Source organism: Cyprinodon tularosa, unplaced genomic scaffold, assembly GCF_016077235.1.
Source record: "Cyprinodon tularosa strain WSP-4 unplaced genomic scaffold, ASM1607723v1 ctg98, whole genome shotgun sequence".
Classification (NCBI taxonomy): Eukaryota; Metazoa; Chordata; class Actinopteri; order Cyprinodontiformes; family Cyprinodontidae; genus Cyprinodon; species Cyprinodon tularosa.
Window position 1 is genome coordinate 1966304 of NW_024039762.1, and position 18551 is coordinate 1984854.

At 39.7% G+C, this 18551-nt stretch overlaps 1 protein-coding gene across 1 annotated transcript; it reads left to right on the plus strand.

The window, feature by feature from the left end:
* The first annotated feature begins 1381 nt into the window (after nt 1-1381).
* Nucleotides 1382-18551, plus strand: mboat1 (membrane bound O-acyltransferase domain containing 1). Its single transcript, XM_038275924.1, has 13 exons — nt 1382-1630; nt 2681-2826; nt 3071-3148; nt 4677-4772; nt 11726-11781; nt 11970-12024; nt 13815-14007; nt 14222-14414; nt 14577-14680; nt 15370-15434; nt 15528-15660; nt 15756-15907; nt 17900-18551. The coding sequence occupies exons 1-13, from the start codon at nt 1541-1543 to the stop codon at nt 18072-18074; spliced, it is 1536 nt and encodes a 511-aa protein (XP_038131852.1). The 5' UTR covers nt 1382-1540; the 3' UTR covers nt 18075-18551.

Below are 18551 nucleotides of genomic sequence, written 5' to 3' on the forward strand. Positions count from 1 at the left end.
AGCCAAGCAGATTAGCTTTAAGCCAGTTCTAATGTCAGAGGATAAAACAGAGAACATATAGTTTGTAAGAGAATCAGGAGTAAAACAGCAGTTAAATGTTTAGTTAAATTAATGTTTTTGAATATTTCCTCAGCCTGGAATATTGTTGACACACAACATTAACTTAGACTTCAAAAAAAAAATATATATATATTAACAACACATGAAAACATTTATTAACAGTTCTGAGTCCTATATAAATATTTCACAAAAAAACTCAGATGCTGCTGAAAAAATTTAAATAAAAATCAATAGTTGTAGTTTTACCAAATTAGAAGTTATTCCAACTATAACAGGCTATTTGATCAGCCACTGAAAGAGCAAGTCAGTTAGTTCAATTGATGGGCGGTTCTACAGAGGGGCCAACATGGGGCAGTGCCCCTGTAGAGCAGGTTGTGGTCCCTTTTGTGGCCCCTGTACTCAAAACATAATACTAAATCAATTTCTGATGATGATATACTTAACAAAAGAGACTAACTGAATGGCTTCTTGGACCTTTTTAAAATATATATATTTCAGTCTGCTTTTACAGTAATGCAGTAATTAGGTTGTTATTATTAATATCACTTCAAGCTTCAGCAATGTTTAGATAGCATCACAGTGTTCCTATGTTAGATCAGGGATCTGCAACATTTGCTTTGTTTCTTATTTATGAGATGAGCTATTGCCCTATTTTTTTTTCTTTTTTTGTCATGATAAAAAGAAAAAAAAATAATGGCCCTTGCCTGGGTCCCTTAGTAAATTTGGTCAAGAACTACCAATGATTAAAACCAGGAATACCTAGGCATGCTAGTAAGTGAGCAAAAGTTTAAGGAGCTAATTTTGATCTAAAACAAATCTTAATAATAAAAAAACTTTTTTTTACGTATATATATTCAAAAATTATCATAAACATTTATTAAGTATACAATACCATTATTTTGAAGTCACTGCGTCACTTAAAACATACTGTAGTTTCAAATGAAAGGGGGGATTGTGTTTTTTTGTTTGTTTGTTTGTTTAAATAAACTTTTTCTATAGATTTTGTTATATTTACATATTTTACATGGGATTCCCAAGCACACAAAACAGTATCTTAATCAATTGTTGTACAAAATATTGCTTTAATGTGAAAATCACCGGAAGTGATGTGAAATAGTTACTACTTTATTAATTAAAATTAATAAAAGCGTTGAACGAAAGGAGAAAGAAATAACTTACCATGCAGCATGCATTTTTAAAACAGCTTTGCTGGTATCCACCACGCTAAATGTGGGGAAATAAAACTTCGCCCCGGCTTTTATTTTTTAAGGACTAACCGGAAATTGGGTATCTTCTAATTAGAGCGCGTTTGATGCTGAGGACATTAGGGAGAAGGAGGAGAGTCCGGAGGACAGGACTGGTTTGGCTTGTCACACACCCTCTGAGGCAGAGCATGCATTTCACAGACTGACAATATCACGGAGTTTAAAAAAGGTAGCAGCCTAAAAAAGCGCAGCTTTGGGACTGAAAATCCATACATATGGGCGGACGGGAGGACGCGATGTTTAAAACCACCGGCTCCAGGTGGCTGCTGCCTGTCAGCGCTACAGTGGGTTTGTCTCTGGACCAGGTAGGACAGACTGGACAAGAAGTTTTTAAGGGAAACATCCTCGCTAGTTTTCTAATGTTTCTGTTGTTATGTTTAAAGTTTGAGCTAATCCAATAAAACCTCGCGAGGAGAGGCATACATTTAAGCCCGATTTTGTGTGACGTCAGAGATTGTAGATTAATCTACATCCAAAAATCAAAACAGTCAGCTGATTAAATGAGCATGTCTAACTTTACAGGTAATCCTCCATTACCAAGTTTGGGTGCTCAGTTCAGTATGTCTGATTATAAAAAAATAAAATATAATTATTTGTTTGTTGTTGTGTATTATTAGGCTCTCTTCAGTCTAAAACTACAATCTAATACAACATTTGATCGAGGAAATACATCAGTAAATAATTCATTAAACGTGTCTTTATCTTTATTTAAGTAGATGTCTGTAAACTTTATGATCTGGACCCCTAATCCTAATCCAGACTAACTCTGTATATCAAATACTTTCTAGATTAGGGGGGTGTAACCTTTACAAACCTGACAGTCTTCTTTTTTCTCCTTATAGGGAATTACTTTTTTCCAGAGCTACACAATTTAATTGACCATAGATAAAAATGACAACAACACTCTTTTCAAGTTTATTTACTACATACATTTATTGTTGGGTTCAGCAATCTAGTTTATTTTATTTTTTTTAATTTAAGGCTTTAGAACAAGGAATGGAATTGATCTAAGATTGGTAGAAAATGGTAGTGGTTCTCCACAAGCCTTGTCAATCCTTTTCCCATTCATAAAGCTGCCATGTTCATCGTCTCTAATAGTAAAAACACCATGAACCCCTCACTGTGAAATGACTGTACACCCCAGTGACCAGCAGTATTATTTCAAATTAGACTTTTGATGCACAGATCAGCTTTGTCACTGTGATACTGCTCTGATTAATACAGTAACAATTATTAGGATTTAATACATTGTTGAGCTTTATTTCGGAGTGGCCATGGTAAAGCATCTCTTAAAGCCACTATGGAGCATTTTGAGCTGTTTTACTCTAAACCTTTCCCCTCTGTGATCCCTTCAGGTGAACTTCCTGGCCTGCCAGCTGTTTGCCCTCGTTGCTGCCTTCTGGTTTCGTCTCTGCCTCAGTCCTAACCATGCAAGCCCCGCGGTCCGACATATGGTTGCCACACTCTTTGGAATCACCTTTCTCCTCTTCTGCTTTGGATGGTACTGTAATAATGGACACACAGTGCTCCATTTATTTCCTTTCATCTACAATTAGTCGATCTAGCTATGTTGATAGGACAGAGTGTATATATCTGTAATCCAATCCAGTCTAATCCAAGTCAGTAAATGAGCCGAGTTGGTAAAAAGGACACAATCTTTTTACACATGACGTATTTTTGATGCGTTAGAGTTGTTTTTCTATATAGACTAATTGTTTGTTGATTGTGTGTGTTCGTTCCTGCAGGTATTCAGGTCATATCCTGGCTGTGGTGGCTGTAAACTATTTACTCATCTTGAAAGGTGACATCAACAACGTACACAGGCAGGTGTTTTTCTTCATACCTTTAAGGAAATTTGGCAGGACTTGCCTGTCTTGTGGTTTTCCACAAGGAAAACCTTGTTTCTAGACCCGATGAACATGTCTGTCTTGTGATTTCAACACAGAACGACAGAACAGCTTCTTGGAACTCCGTTTCCAGAGTTATTGTTGCTGCCTTCAGTTTCACTTGATTTCTGGTTGATCTTGTCAGATTATCTGAGTCACTCCCAGAAACTGTGAATAACTATGGGTGGGCTAAGATTAGACATTTACCTTAACGATATCTGTTGTCGAAAAATTCCTGTTTTATTCACGTGGATTTCCGGCCAGCTGAACAAGATAAAGATCAGCATTGCAGTGCTGACTGTAAACAAAAGCTTTTGAAACCCAAATTAGTCTCACCTAAGTTGTTTTATAAAGGCTGGCCTTAAACCTTCTATGATCCTTCATCGACGCAGTTCTGATAAAAAAATTTGTTTTTATTACTGTGTGTATATATTTGCTCTTCTGTTGGGTGTTACTCATTCTTACTCCCATAGTAGTGATGCAAGCTTACAGATACAAGTTGTGAAAGTTTACTCTGTGACTTTGGTTCAGTCCGTTTGATTGTTAAAGAGAAGTGGATAAAACCACAGCTGTGGTTTTTAGAGATTGCCTTCATTAGACTCTTAAAAAAAAGCTTATTTTTTAAAGCAAACCGTTCAAATTTTGAGTAATAGATTCATGTCTTTAAAAAAAAAAAACTACATCACAACGCATAATTTAACATGGAAAAACTTAGCTGTTATGTTTTACATTTCTTTTGTCCCATAACTAGCCATATGCTTTTCATGAAGGTTAGAAAGTAACCAGAAAGTAACCCTAACTTTTTGTTTTTTTATCTGACTCTTGTTCTTGGGGCAGATTCTCTCACCTGAGTTTGGGTTCTTCAGAAACCTTTCCAGTGTTTCCATTGGTGTGTTTTTATTAAGAGGTTTAGAGATCACACCAGGTTTTATTTGTATGACATTTTGGAAAAAAAGAAAACAAACTCTTTCTTGACCTTCACTGACCATTTTGTCTATTTTGTGGTGGTCTATAACAAAAAATACGAATAGAATCCATTAAAATAATGTATCTGTATGTATTGCAATAATGTGTGGAAAAGTCTAGGGGGTGTTAAAACTTTTTCAAGGTCACGTAGATGCTTTGGATTGAAAATTATTTCTATAGTTCACAGAAAAACGCAAGATAACAATAGTAATAATCCAAAGTACATGCCCACAGATGTGGCAAACATCTTTCCTTGGAAGTTTTTCTAGAAATTTCCCAACATTTCTTAAAAACTGTAAGACAAAAAACAAAAAAAACAAAAGAAAAACAAAGCTCCTCTAAGATGTTTGAGGATATACTCAGTCATTGAGATATTGTGAGTCACCATAATGATTCGCCAAGAGGTGGGAAAATGCTCCTGTAATTCCTGCAATCTTTCCCAAAGAATATGTGAATGGCCTTTTGTCTGCAGAGCTTATGTTTACTCCCTCACACACAGGTACTCCATGGTGACAGCAATGGGCTATCTGACAGTTTGCCACGTGAGCCGAGTCTTCATCTTTAACTACGGCATTCTTTCCACGGACTTCTCCGGGTAAGAACGAGCTGAATCATTTTGTTGCCTCACTTGTTATTCCGGCCACTCCCACTTGATGACAGCCAGTTTGGTGGTAGAGCGGGTCCTTTGTTGTCGGTTGACATTTCCAAACAGCGGGCTTCCCGCCTCACCACAGCCTTGTGTAAATACGACACTACTGATTTGAAAGCAGCAGGTGACAGTGTCCACCCTGGTACAGTTGATGAGGTTTTAATCATGTCTGAAGAAAGGAAGGAATTTAAAGAGGAAGGTTGGATCTGATTACCTTCCATAGAAGGAAGGAAAGGCTTTTTTCTTTCTTTTTGTTCCCTGAGAATAAGTCATGCCTTTGCTTTAGGAATGACTGCTTTAAATGAGTTTTTGAAAGATATCCCTACCTAGATACACAAACTTATTGAATGTGAAGGAGATATGAGTAGATTATATATTGTTGCTACTAAATTATAACACTCAAACAGTAAATCTGGGTAAAATGTGATGTTTCTAAAGGGACCAGTTAACATTGTTCCTCTGTCTTTTTGCTTAGTTCCACTGAGGATAAACTAGTTGGCAGCCAAACTCATCCTCCATGTGACTGCTCTACCAGCCTGGCCAGTGAGGCAACCCGTCCCACTGTCGTATATTAAATTAGGAACCCAAATCTGTGTCAGGCTTTTTTTTTTCTTTTTTTCTCCTGTTCCAGACACTAAATATTTAGGGTTGGGAATCTCAGAAGCTACATGCAGTCTGCCGTCCAGAAAAACAAAGATAAATCCCCTTTAGCCCATGGATTTTTTTTGTTTTCCAAATAGTTTTTATACCCATCTTACTTTTTAAACCCATCCTTTTACATCCATCCTTTTCTTGCAGTCTATAACCACAAACTTGAGTCAATTTCATGACAACTTTAACTGTCATGCCAATGGAAAATGGTGCATCATTTTAGAATAGAAAGAAAACATGGTTTTATATCAGTTTTGCAAGCAAGAATTTGAATAATATGGCATGCATTTATATGTAGTCATATTTAGTTTAATACCTAGAAGTAGATTCTAGTGGAACTTATTGCTGTCAGACATCAGTGAATCAGTTAAATGGGTCAACTTGTGAGTAATTTCATTTAAGGAAAAACCCAGCAGTTCTATGAAGTCCTCAGAAGTTATTTAGAGCTCATTAGTGGACAAACAGCCTTTTGATGACCAAAGGGGAGAGGTCAGGAAGAAAGTTGTGGAGAAGTTCAAAGGAGATTTTGGTAATAATATAGCAAGCTTTGAGCATCTGAACATGTTGCACAACTGCAAACCTATCAAGACACATAATTGAGAAATGTCAGGTTAACCCTGGCCCCCCAAACACCAGACGTCATTTAGACATTGGTTTTTAGGCTAGATCTGGTGTCAGCAGAGACTCTCACCAGACACCTCCTCCAGTGTCTCTTGGGGAAGCCTGATGCATTACAGGACCAGCAGAGAGAGACAGTCTCTCCATCCTGTACTGGGCCATTCCCTGGGCTTCTTTCCAATGGAACGCATCTGGAACACCTCCTGTGGGAAGTTTCCTTCAAGCAACCAAAACAGCTTTCCTAGCTACCTCAGCTAACTTCACTCGATGTGAAGGTGAAGTGGTTCTATTTAGAGCCTCTCCTGCATGACCAAGCTCACTGCCCTGTCTCTAAGATGGTGTCTAGCCATCCTGCTCTTTTCAGCCGCTTGTATCCAGGATCCCTTTTTTCAGTCAGGATCCACATTTCATGATCCAAGGTGATGGTAGGAACGTAAACCAACCGGTAAATCAAGAGCACATTATAATGGCAGGACAATGATCCATCGATTTCCAGCTCCATTCTCCCCTCACTTGTGAACAGGAATTAATGGGACTTTAATTCCTCCACTTAGGGCATCACGTTTCCAACCTCAACAGGACAAGCTGCCTTTTTCCAAGAAAGCACCATGGAGTCAAATTTGGAGGAGCTGTTGTTCATCCGGGCTGCTTAACACTTGGCTGTGAACTGCCCCAGCGCACGCTGTGGGTCTGTCAGAAAGGGAACGAGCATAACACAAAAGAGCAGTGAAAAAAATCTACCAGTCATATCAGACTTTTGGATGGCTCCTACCAGTCCAAAAAACGCATTTGGTCCAGTGTTTCTAAGTCAGGATGAAGGTCAACACTGTACGTCCTAAAGTTGAGGTTCAACAATCAGCATAATGGTTCTCTCTAGCTCTCTGTCATTAGCTTTCCCAGGTAGGCTAAAGGGCTGGTTATGCTACCTCAGCAGTGTGTCGCAGTTAGCTTGTCGCAATTATGATGACATATTTTTGATTTATGCCCAATCTTGAAGCGTGGTCTGCACTATGTTATTCCATGCCACAACTCAAGAGGGACAATCACAAACTAGCTAGGATTGTGGGTGTCCATGTGTCGGTTTGATGAGTTTGTTCGCCGTCTACAACCCCTCAACCCACGCCGGACGACACACAGTTCACCCGTGAATGTACACGAAAGACTGGCCGTGGTGCGGCGTGTTTTTGCTTCGGGTGCAAATCAACAGACTGTCGCACAGAGCTACAAACTAGCATCCTGCACGATGTCTGGGATAGTGTCTGAGATGTGCCAGGCATTGTAGATGGCACTACAGCCAGAGTTTCTGCCACTGGGTACCACACAGGAATTACGCATAGTGTAGAGCGGTTGTAGAACTGACCAATCAGAGGCCTTCTTTATCTCCCGCGACGCTATCTGCGGTACTGTCTGCGGTCACCTACAATTTTGGAGAGGTGCACCAGTGTGCCTGCGGAAGGGGGGTCATATCTGCGTTAACTGCGAAACACACACAGATGACCTGGTTTCTGACCATAAACCAGGCTTAAGAAATGTGTGGTCCCTCTTCTTATTGAAGGGAATCATCATACCAGTTTGCCAGTCCAAGAGAACTGTCCCCGACCGCCACACAATGCTGTAGATATGTGCCAGCGATGACAGCAAAGTCAGGGCAGACCACATTCACCCCTAAAGACTTGCCACTGTCAACATTTTTGACCACCGTGGTGACCTCAGCCTCGGTGATAAAGTCCTGCTCCAAGCAACCAGTTTCTTCCAGAGAAGATGTGTCAGGCAGATTGAGGAGATCCTCAATGTCTTCAGTCAAGGTCAGCAGCTCCCACTAACAAGCTCTCTGGTAGACCTTTAGCATACTTAGTTTGAGGCCGATTGATAGTCTTGTTTCATGATTTCTCCAAACTCCTCAGAGGCTCCAGCTTTTCGCTCTGATCTCCCCGGACAACACTTGGCCCGCTGGTAGGACTAATTTAGCTTCACCCAAGGAGGTTATGTTTGTCTGTCTGTTTTCAAAATAAGAAAAAAAGCTCTACACAGACTTTGCTGAAGTTTTCAAAGAAGGTGTGTATTGTGGTGGGCAACAAATTATTACATTTTGATGATGATCTGAATCACCATTTAGATCCAGAGATTAGTTGAATGATCCTGTGAATACAGACGTTACTTTAAGGTGGAAGTCACAATATTTCGTGGGGGAAATTAGCTTCTTTGCGGTTCACACTCTCCAAATGATTTTCTAGTTTTGTTTTCTCCAGAGAGGAGTTTAGTTTCCCTCTAAGGTTTGTCTGGACGGTATTTTGCTCCCAGAATTTACCATTAGCTAATGATTGTATAGACCACATGTGAAATCGAGTCTGTGAAATCGAAGCTGTGAGCATGCTGGGTGGTACCCTGACGATGTTTTTTTTACTCCTACCCTTCCTGCCAACTGCTGATGAGCAGACACTGCCAGCCATATGTCCCGCCCCTTTTCTTTCAAGGCTTTCTATGCATACAATGGAGCCCATTTAAAAAGAGAACTGAGGGTGTTAATAAGGGAGTGTTTGTGTCAGGTGGAGAGATGTGGTGCTTAGTTCTTAGAATTCCTGTGACAGAGAAATCTGAATGTGAGAAAAGTGCAGAAATAAAGTGCTGGACTCTGTATGTTGCATTGCTTCTATCAGGCTCTTTTTATGAAATGTTTATTGCTATAGAGGCCAATATTTGAGGAAAAATCTATTAAAACAGAGAAGATGATTCAGCCAATTTGAGGATTAGAATTTATAGCGCTAGATTAATAAATAACCCCATTTGCCTGTATCAGAACAGAGTATGAATTCATCAGATGAAGTAGCCTCTTAAATGGCTTTTTAAGCCTCCAGCAGCAAACCTATGTCAGAAAACAAAGATCCTGATGCTAATAAAGGAGGACTGTTTAGAGATGGTTCCTAACAGCATATTGAGTTATTTAGTTTAAAAACTGCATCTCTGATAGATGATCCTCAACTTTTTATTGGTGAACATCTTATTGTCAACCTAACAAATTAAAAAGGTATGATATTATGGTAAAGCTGGGCTGCTCAGTGGGGCAGTGGGTAGCACTGCTGCCTTGCAGCACGGTTTGAGATTCGATTCCCGGCCCGTGGTCTTTCTGCATGGAGTTTGCGTGTTCTCCCTGTGCATATGTTAGTTCTCTCCGGGTACTCCAGCTTCCTCCCACAGTCCAGAAACATGACTGTTAGGTTAGATTGTTTCTCTAAATTGTCCTTAGGTGTGTGTGTGTGTGAATTACCATGGGTAATCAGTGAGTGGGTCACCATGGCGGCGCTCCAAGGCAGCAGCAAAGAACAGCTCTAGACAATTTCAAATATGCGTTTAAAACGCTGTCTCACTGTGTGGTGTGGAGGCTGCAGCGCCTTAGACTGGAAGGAAGTGAGGAGAGTGGTGAGAACCGCAGAGAAGATCATCGGGGCTCCTCTTCCCTCCATTAAAGGCATTTCATCCCAGCACTGCGTGTCCTGAGCCCGTAACATCATAAATGACCGCTCACACCCCCCACCATGGACTGTTCTCCCTGCTGCCCTCTCAGAAGAAGCTTTGCAGCATTCAATGCAGGTCCAGCAGATTCCAGAACAGTTTCTTCCCCACTGCTATTAGACTGCTGAATGTTATGTAAAATGGTTTCTAAAAAAAACAACAACCTGGAACTGTAACTATACAGTCATATATTTACATGACTTTTTTTTTCTTCATGACAATGTTTTTATCGCTGCTGCTTGCCTTTATCAAGGCTGCACTTTAAAAATGAAAGTCTAGAGAGCAGCTGTACTTAACAAACTTTCTTTTTTTTTACAATTGTTAGTACAAAATGGCAAAATAAAATCTCAGTCTGAGAATGGTTGGTTGTCCCGTTTGTCTCTGTGTTGCCCTGCGATGGACTGTCGCCCATTGACAGCTGAAGATAGGCACCAGCAACCCCTGCAGGGATAAAACGTGACAGAAAATGGATGAATGGATTATGATAAAGCTGGGGATTTACATCCCTGATATCTAACAGAAAGTTTCACAGCATGTATTCAAAGTCTTAGTCTTCTTAGAGAGCTTCTAACTAAAAAAGAAACAACACATTTCTCTCAGTGGAGACAAATAAGCTGATTGTAGAAACTAGACTGGATTAAGATGCGTGTCATGAAGATGAACGTTCATCATTGTTTCTGATTCTGTACTGTAATATTTCACACCACACTGGTGGTTTTTCCATCTTTATCTTTTTGATATTAATGTGATCTCACCTGTTAGCCTTTAACTGTGATTGACTGCTTATATAAAGAGGCTGGACTTGCAAAAATTAGCATAAAATGGAGAAAAATGAACTAGAGAGGGTAGCAGCACTTCCTGTTGGTGCAGCTCTTTAAAGCTACAGTGTGTAATAATTACAGGAATATACAGTCAGAAATGTAATATATTATACATAACTATGTTATTTATCATCATCTAGGAGCTCAGCCTCTTAACCTTAATATTTGCGTTGCCTTAGAATTCGTTATTTATAATTACATAGGAGCGGGTGTCGCAGCCATGGAGGCAGACATCTTTGCGCTACGGCAGCGCAGAGCCAACAAACTAGCGATTGCGAGATCGCCCCTTACAATAACATGCTGCGTGATGATGCTGTTACTCTCCAGTATACTTATTCAGCAACGTCCCTGACGTTTCACAGGTAATGATTCAGTAATTTTCTGTAAAATAATTTTCTGGATATATACCTCGGTTACTTCTCTCCGGCTCCTTTGGAGATCTTCAAGCCTTTCCTCCTCTGCTCTAGTCACCCCGCTGGCACCTCTCCCTCGCCTGGCCCTGGCTGCACGCCCACCCCGGCCCTCGCCTTTTAACCCCCGTGCCACAAACAAGACTTGGACTCTGTCTGACATTTTGTCCCGTAACGCTCGCCGTACTGTTGGGGGGAGAAGCGGTGGGGGGGAGATGTTCATGTTGCTGCAGTCTGCAGTCTGGACGTTAGATGTCGCTGAAAATTACACACTGTAGCTTTAATATCCCTCTGTATACATAAGGTATATATTATTGTATTCCAACTTCTCTAGAGTTTTAATTCATGCAGATGATCCTTCTGACACTTTTTTCAGTGTTTATAATTGAGCGTGTTTTACAGTCTGTTAATAAAAAGTTATCCGGCTTATAGATGCTGTCTGATGTTGTCTTGAGATTTGGTGTCCAGATGCACTTTTTATGACAGTTATCTAAGAGTGAACTCTGTTGATTTTTGACTTCCATTACCATCTGCTTGCTAGCTCCATTGGGGTGGCATGTCCAGAATTGGTCTATGTGTCAGGTCGTAGGTATACCTCAAGGACACACAGAGGTATAAGTTATAAAGGTCTTTAGAAACTCTGACATAAAAAAAAAAGAATAAAGATATGTCCTCGATCCTTGATATATATACGTCCACCCCAGCTCAGTAATTTCCTGTGAAATGCCTAACTTTTACCACTGTGTAAAGCCCTGTTTATCATTTGCATGGTTTAAGTTCCTTTAATGGCTTTTTGTGCTTTTTAAATTTATATTTCAAAGCTATAAAAATGACAGTTATGACTCTTTAAAGTCTAAATGATCAATAAACTGATTCGTTTTCTGCACAGGCCCCTGATGATTGTAACCCAGAAGATAACAATGCTGGCCTTCCAGCTGCATGACGGTGAGACACCAGAATTTATCCACAGAAATACAAAAAAGGAAAAGAAATGCCAGGGACAGTTTTAAATTTGGTAAAGTAAATATGTGAAAACAGGAGAAGTTGATATTAACTATGATTCTATTATAATGTGATTCCTCCTGAAATTTAAGGAGCATGAATTTAGATTTTTAATATCTTTTTTGTTTCAGGCATGTGTAAGAAAAGTGAACAGCTGACAGTGGAACAGAACCACTTGGCTATACGGTAGGTTTTCCCTAAAAGACGGGTTTCCATAATTATTTTTATGACAAGCATGATTTTTAAAAACGGGAGGTCTGCTATTTAAAAGGGAGTTTTGTACCTAAACTAACACCATGCTTAAAGATTAAATAACCTTTTCTTTTCCTTTAGCAACAAAGGACAATGACAAGGTGGGGAAATAATGGTGAATAGCTTGTTTTTAAGAGAGGCATCATTTTGCATGAAACATCCAGCCTTTTTCTGCATGAAAACTGATAGAATCACCGTCATCAACGCTGCATGCTTATTAAATATGAAATAACTTAGCAAATCAAGACAAAGTGAAACAGTTGCAGTTCTCCATCTGACCTTAGTTGTCTTTGAATGTGACCTGAAGGTCAGACGACTTGAAATGAAGAGCTGATTTCCTGTGGTATAGGGATGCAGGATGTTATCGGCATTCTATTGATATCGGATATTAACTTTAAAACCAAGTATCAGCCGTTCCACCAATATAATCCACCAGCTGAGGTAAATAATTATTGTATTCTAATGTGATGATAGACCAACATAAAGTGCCACATAACTGACAGGTGGAAGCAATTTTTATTCCCATCAGGTTCTGCAGACTGTGTGCATTTTATATTCAGCTGTCAGAGCTAGAAATCCATTTTACTGCAGTTACAGCTGGAAGGTTTTCTCTACCAGCTTCATTAATCTAAAGATGAAATTGTTGCTTTTTCTTTCCAAAATAGGTGAAGCTCAGTCCTATTGGAACAATTTTCAAATCTATTAAACTGAGGCTATCAGTTACATGCATATGCTTTATTCCAAACACTCCCACAGCAGCTTGTAACATTATCGCGTCTTTTCTTCCAGGATTGCTCTCTTTTTTTTTTTTTTTTTTTAGATCCATCTTCCCATCAATTGTAAACCATCTCTCTGACCTGTTCTGCAGATCAAATCTATCCCCACAGCATGATGCTGCTACCACCATGTTTCCATTCAGGGATGCATGCATGCAGGCTAAAGCAAAAAAAACAATTTCAGACTCATCCAATCACAGCTTATTCAAAGAAAATATTTGCTGAAAATGTTTTATCATTATCTCCTTTCTATCTCCTCTTTCTTTCATCTTTTCTCTTTTTTCTTCTTCTTGTTTTTCCTTTTGTATTCTTTTTACATTGCAGTGTCCATTTAATCTGTAAAACTCCCTGCATAATTATAATAACGCAACTTATATGCATGAAACAAGTGGAACAATATGGCAGTAGCTCTACTGCTTCACTTGTGAAAGTAAAATCTGTTGGGCTTTTTTTGGCATCAAGACAATTATTCTTATTGCCACATTGCCAGACAGGACACTGTTAAAAAAAAAAGAAAGAAAATATTTGCTTTGGGCCCTTAATGGCTTTTAGTGAACTGCATTATTGTTCCTTCCTTCTTGCCGTTCTTAGATTACAGTCATATATTTACAGTGCATGACTCATAGCTTCCCTGTTACTACGCTTTAATTAATGCTCTACTCGACCAGCCAGTCCAGGACAGGTAGACGGTCTGGTCTTTGCAGCTTTTCTGCTCCATTTCCTGATTATAGTTGGTTGCTTTGGATTTTAGTAACTGGTATCAGAGAAAAGGGGGCTGAATAATTAATGCATGTTAGATCTGAATATAAAAACACAAAAATCCTACATTATGTATCTTGCACTTTTTAATTCTAGACTTTTCTATAATGTATTACTGTATAATGTAACATCCTTTTTTTATTCTAATTGGGTACAGTTTTATTGAATCTGCTTTGAATTTTCCTGCAGAGTGAGGCCGTCTCTCATGGAGTATCTGAGTTATAACCTGAACTTCCTGAGCGTCTTGGTCGGGCCTTGCAGCAACTATAAGGAATACATCGACTTCATAGAGGGCAAACACATCAGCTGCAGGTTAAAGCAGCACCCTGGAGCGTGTAATGGGCAGAACGGCCATGACAAGACACCGGACCTGTCCCCTCTGGTTAGTTCATCAACCCCCATTAGAGCATAATAAATAAATCAAAAAAACAAAAAAGTTTCTCTTCTATTGAAGGTTAAATCATAGACCTTAATTGTTAAAGTTAAATAATTAACATTGATCTGCATGAATTTAATTATTCCTTCATGTTTTGTCTTGTTTAGGGTACTTCATCGGTTTATCTATAATTGTTCTGCCTATATGATGTTTTTTTCAGGGCGCAGTGTGTAAAAAGCTGCTGGTTTGCTCCGCCTGCATGTCCTGCTTCCTTTTTATCACCCGCTCGTTGCCCATTAATTATAACATAGATGACCACTTTGTCAGCCATGCCTCCTTCCTCACCCGGCTCACATATGCTTTCTTCTCCATACAAGCTGCAAGACCCAAGTTCTACTTCGCCTGGACGCTTGGTAAAAATCGGGAATTAAAGCTAAAACACAGACATGTTGGATTATGAAAGCTTCTCATTTCATTGTTTGAGAACCTTGTTGTTGGTTCAAGTTTGAGAGAAGTTAAGAGATATTTGTTTAGAATTTTTAATGGTTGTGTAACTGTTTTTTGTTGTTTTTCAGCTGATGCTGTAAATAATGCAGCAGGTTATGGTTTTCTGGGGATAGATGAGAGTGGAAGACCCTCCTGGGACCTCATTTCCAACCTCAACATTATAGGGATTGAGGTAAATACATCAGGTGTTTTAATAAAACAAGGAAACCTTTCATTTCCATATTGTGTCATGATGATACAACGTGCAATCTTAATGATTTTCAGAATACAAAAATTGGCTGCGGAAGTTTGATATTTTGGGAAAATGTATTAAAACTCCTTTATTTAGATAGATTCAGCTTCAGTTCTACTACTCTGCATGCTGTTGTCTAGTATCTTCTGGGTAGATTCTTACTGGACCTTTTTTCTCTCAGAAATGATCTATGATTCACACTCACATATAGGGTCACACTCAGATAACAGGAAAGAGGTTGTGACTCATCCAAGGCTGATCCATAATAAAATGATTTAATGACTAAAAAATGTTCCACTTCACCTTAAACCCAGATTGTTTAAACTTTTAATGTTGTGATAAAACAGCATTGGGGTTTCTCTGCAGTTTATTAAGGGATATTTATCCAAACCTTAGTGGGATGTTTTCATGTATTTGAGCTTCAATTTGTATTTTTTTCTTCTTTTCATGCAGTTCTTTTTTATAATGTATAAGGTTTAGAAAATAATATAATATAATCCATGAAGACATGCTTTAAATGCATCAATTAAAGTCCAACTCTAAACTTCTGATATTTATTTCTGTTTATATGGATTAATCTTCAATATGGATGAAAAACATAAACTGCTGACTCTTTGTTTTTTTTCTAGACAGCGACCAGCTTTAAGACCTTCATCGACAACTGGAACATTCAAACAGGGATTTGGCTCAAAACGTGAGTTCAAAGGTCAATGACCCCTTAGACATAAAGCTATTAGATAGGGCCTAGAATAAATGTACGGTATCTGGTGTTCTGGCTCTTTCTCAGAGTTTGTTATGACCGAGCTCCAAAGCATCGTTTGGCGCTGACCTTCCTGCTGTCTGCTCTGTGGCATGGCGTGTATCCAGGCTACTATTTCACCTTCATCACTGCCATCCCTATCACCATAGCAGCGAGAGCTGTGAGTAAACCTCCTCCTGTGGAATTGCAACTTTGGAAGAAAGTAAAAAGCAACAGCTAAGAGCCCCTAGTTATTTTTTCCTGTCTCTGCAAAAGATCCGGAGGTCTATCAGACACTACTTCACTGGCTCTAGAGCGCTGAAGCTTGGGTACGACGTTGTGACGTGGGCAGCGACCCAGCTGGCCATCGGCTACACTGTCATGCCTTTTCTTCTCCTCTCAGTGGACCACACTTTAATTTACTACAGGTATGCTACTTGCTATTAAACTGCATGTCTTTGAGTTTCCAGTGCTTTGGAAATTAGACTCCTTAAGAAAAGATTCCAGTTTTTATAAAAAATGTTATTCATATGCATCCAGCTCATCTGATCCACCAGCTTTGAACAGAACGAAAATCTTAAGTCCAATATAAGGCTTCAGACGGTTAGATTCTGGTCTCATCTGGGCAGAGAACTGCTTTCCACATGTTTACCTTTAATCTTTCAGTAGAGGACTTCTTCTAGGTTTCCAAAGCCTCTTTCCCTCTGAAATTACCAGGTTAACAGGTTTTTTTTCAAACATGGATCGACCCGCTAAGAACCTGCATTTGGCTCCCTTTCTACTGGCAAAAAAAAAAAAAAAAGCTGGATCTAACCTCTCGCTGGCAAGGTGTGTGGCCTCTGATGATGTCACTAATGTGACAGAAATCAGGAAACTAACCAATGAAGAGCAACATGTAAGGAAGCCAATGCGTAGTCAGTGTGGTTCATTAATCCCTCTTACTAGCGCTACGCCATGTTTATTGAATATTAACAGAGTTGTTTCGACTTGTTAGATCAGAGGCAACTGGCGCGGTGTGTTGATGTCAGTAGGTTGCGTTTTGTTCACGTAAATAAGTCAGCTAAAGCGGGGCTGGTGTTCCCATAGCATGGCGATCAGAGCCGAGGCGTTGTTAACGCGGCTCACTTGCCGAGTCGTTTGACCCGGTTAGACACGTGTCAGTGAGCTGTTCCCACTAAGGCTGATTGTTTCTGGGTTTAAACGGGTTTTTCAGCCAGTGGCAAAGGGGTATAATTGGCTTGATTGCTAGAACAGACTGATAGCAGTTTTTCTGACCCCAGCTCTTTGCTTCTCTTCTCTTATGAATAATTTTCTGGTCCAGCTTGTAGGTTATGGTGGACGGACATGTCTGTGTAGGTTTGCTCTTTGCATATTTAGCTGAACTGAACAAAGCTCTGAGGCGTTCAGATCTTAAGATATTATTTCAGATATAACTTTATCTCTGACCTCTTGGCTGTGTTCCGTTTTCTTCATGATGTTTGTTCACTAATCTTCACTCTTATTATAAAGACCCTTAAATTCTACACATTTTAACTCCACTGAAACTGGTGGAGCAAAGAGTTGCACCGTATTTTATATAAGGGGGTCTAAGAAAGTGGGGTGAAACAGAAATGCACGCCGCAGTGGTCAGATTTTTATCAGTAACGTGACAAAGTGGGAATAGGTTTCATGTACCTTTAAAAGGCACTGTGTTAACTGATAAAAAGATGTTGCTCCTTCAGGTTGTACATCAAAATTAACCATCTATGGTTAAATGCCTGTAGCAGGATTAGCTGATGTGTTCATCTGTCATCCTGAAATGAAATAATCATTACAAATCTTAGAAGGATTTATAAAAGCCAGGGTTAAAAGAACAACATTTTTATATTTTGCATAATTCAATCAGTATTTTGGGCTTCCACGCCTGTTCCTAGAGAGTAGAGATCGACCGATGCAGATGGATCTATTATTCTGATGTCAGTCTTAGTGATGTGTGCTGCCAAATTCTTTGGAGCTAGATCTTTAAGCTTTTTCTTCCTCCATTATAAATTTATAACTTGCAACACAAGTCTCAATTTAAACAAAAAAAACAAAACAAAGAAGTTTAATAACTTGCAGCAAAATGGAGGTATAGCATCAATGCATGTGCTTCACATTATCTGCATAACTGCTTAATCCACCAGTGAAATGGTGAATGAATACACATACTGGAAGGTACAAGAAAAAACACTAATATCAGCCAACATAGATATTAGTTTATCTAACTGGTATGTACTGTTTAAATCTGCTCAGACCTGTTCTGAATGAGTGTGAATAAATTATGTGGACTAATTTAGCCCTAAAGGCTACTTCACATCTTCCAAACGATTAACCTTCCTCCTCACAGCACATGAGGAACAGCAGAGGAGTCCTATTTAGTTTTTCCTCCTTTCTTCCCACAGATCGATGTACTTCCATGTCCACATCATCAGTATTCTGGCCGCAGTCGCCCTGCATCGGAAACAGAAACCCAGAGACCCCTCTGCCACCAAGTTGACTCCCCCCTCCTCCTCTTCTTCCTCCTCCTCAGCTCAGTGCCAGCCTGTTCCCTCCAACAACAATGACAAAATCAACTGAAACCCTCCTCACAGCGTTTTTAACCAGGCTGGGAGTTTTCTTGGAGAGAGCTCTGCCTGCTGAAAGTTTGAACCAAACACTATTTATTTTCCTGTCAGAACACAGAAGATTCCTCCTATGATGGGAACCTTCAGACATGTTGGAGGATGAGGAGTCACACAGACTGTAAGGAGGACCTCTGACATAATGTCTCCCCTCCCATACCCCCCTCACTCCCTGCCACCCATCTGAACCCCAGCGGCTGCTTCAGCAGCAATACCCCGATATCAGAAGATAAAACGGATCTCTCTTTCCTTTTTGTCTCGCCTCCCCGGGCGGCTGGATGGGAGCCAGCAGAGTGGGAGACGACCCAAACACACAGACTCGTCTATAAACAGACACAAGGAAGTAAATATGCACATTCTCCTCCGACATGCTTGCACTCGGTCACACTGTGGTGCCACACAAAGGCTGCCCTGTGAGTTCACAAAGGAGAGG

Coding starts and splice junctions, on each gene's coding strand:
- mboat1 (XM_038275924.1), top strand. CDS start 1,541: ATGGGCGGACGGGAGGACGCGATGTTTAAAACCACCGGCTCCAGGTGG. Junction 14,681..15,369: donor TCAACATTATAGGGATTGAG/GTAAATACATCA, acceptor TTTTTTTTCTAG/ACAGCGACCAGCTTTAAGAC. Junction 15,435..15,527: donor ACAGGGATTTGGCTCAAAAC/GTGAGTTCAAAG, acceptor GCTCTTTCTCAG/AGTTTGTTATGACCGAGCTC.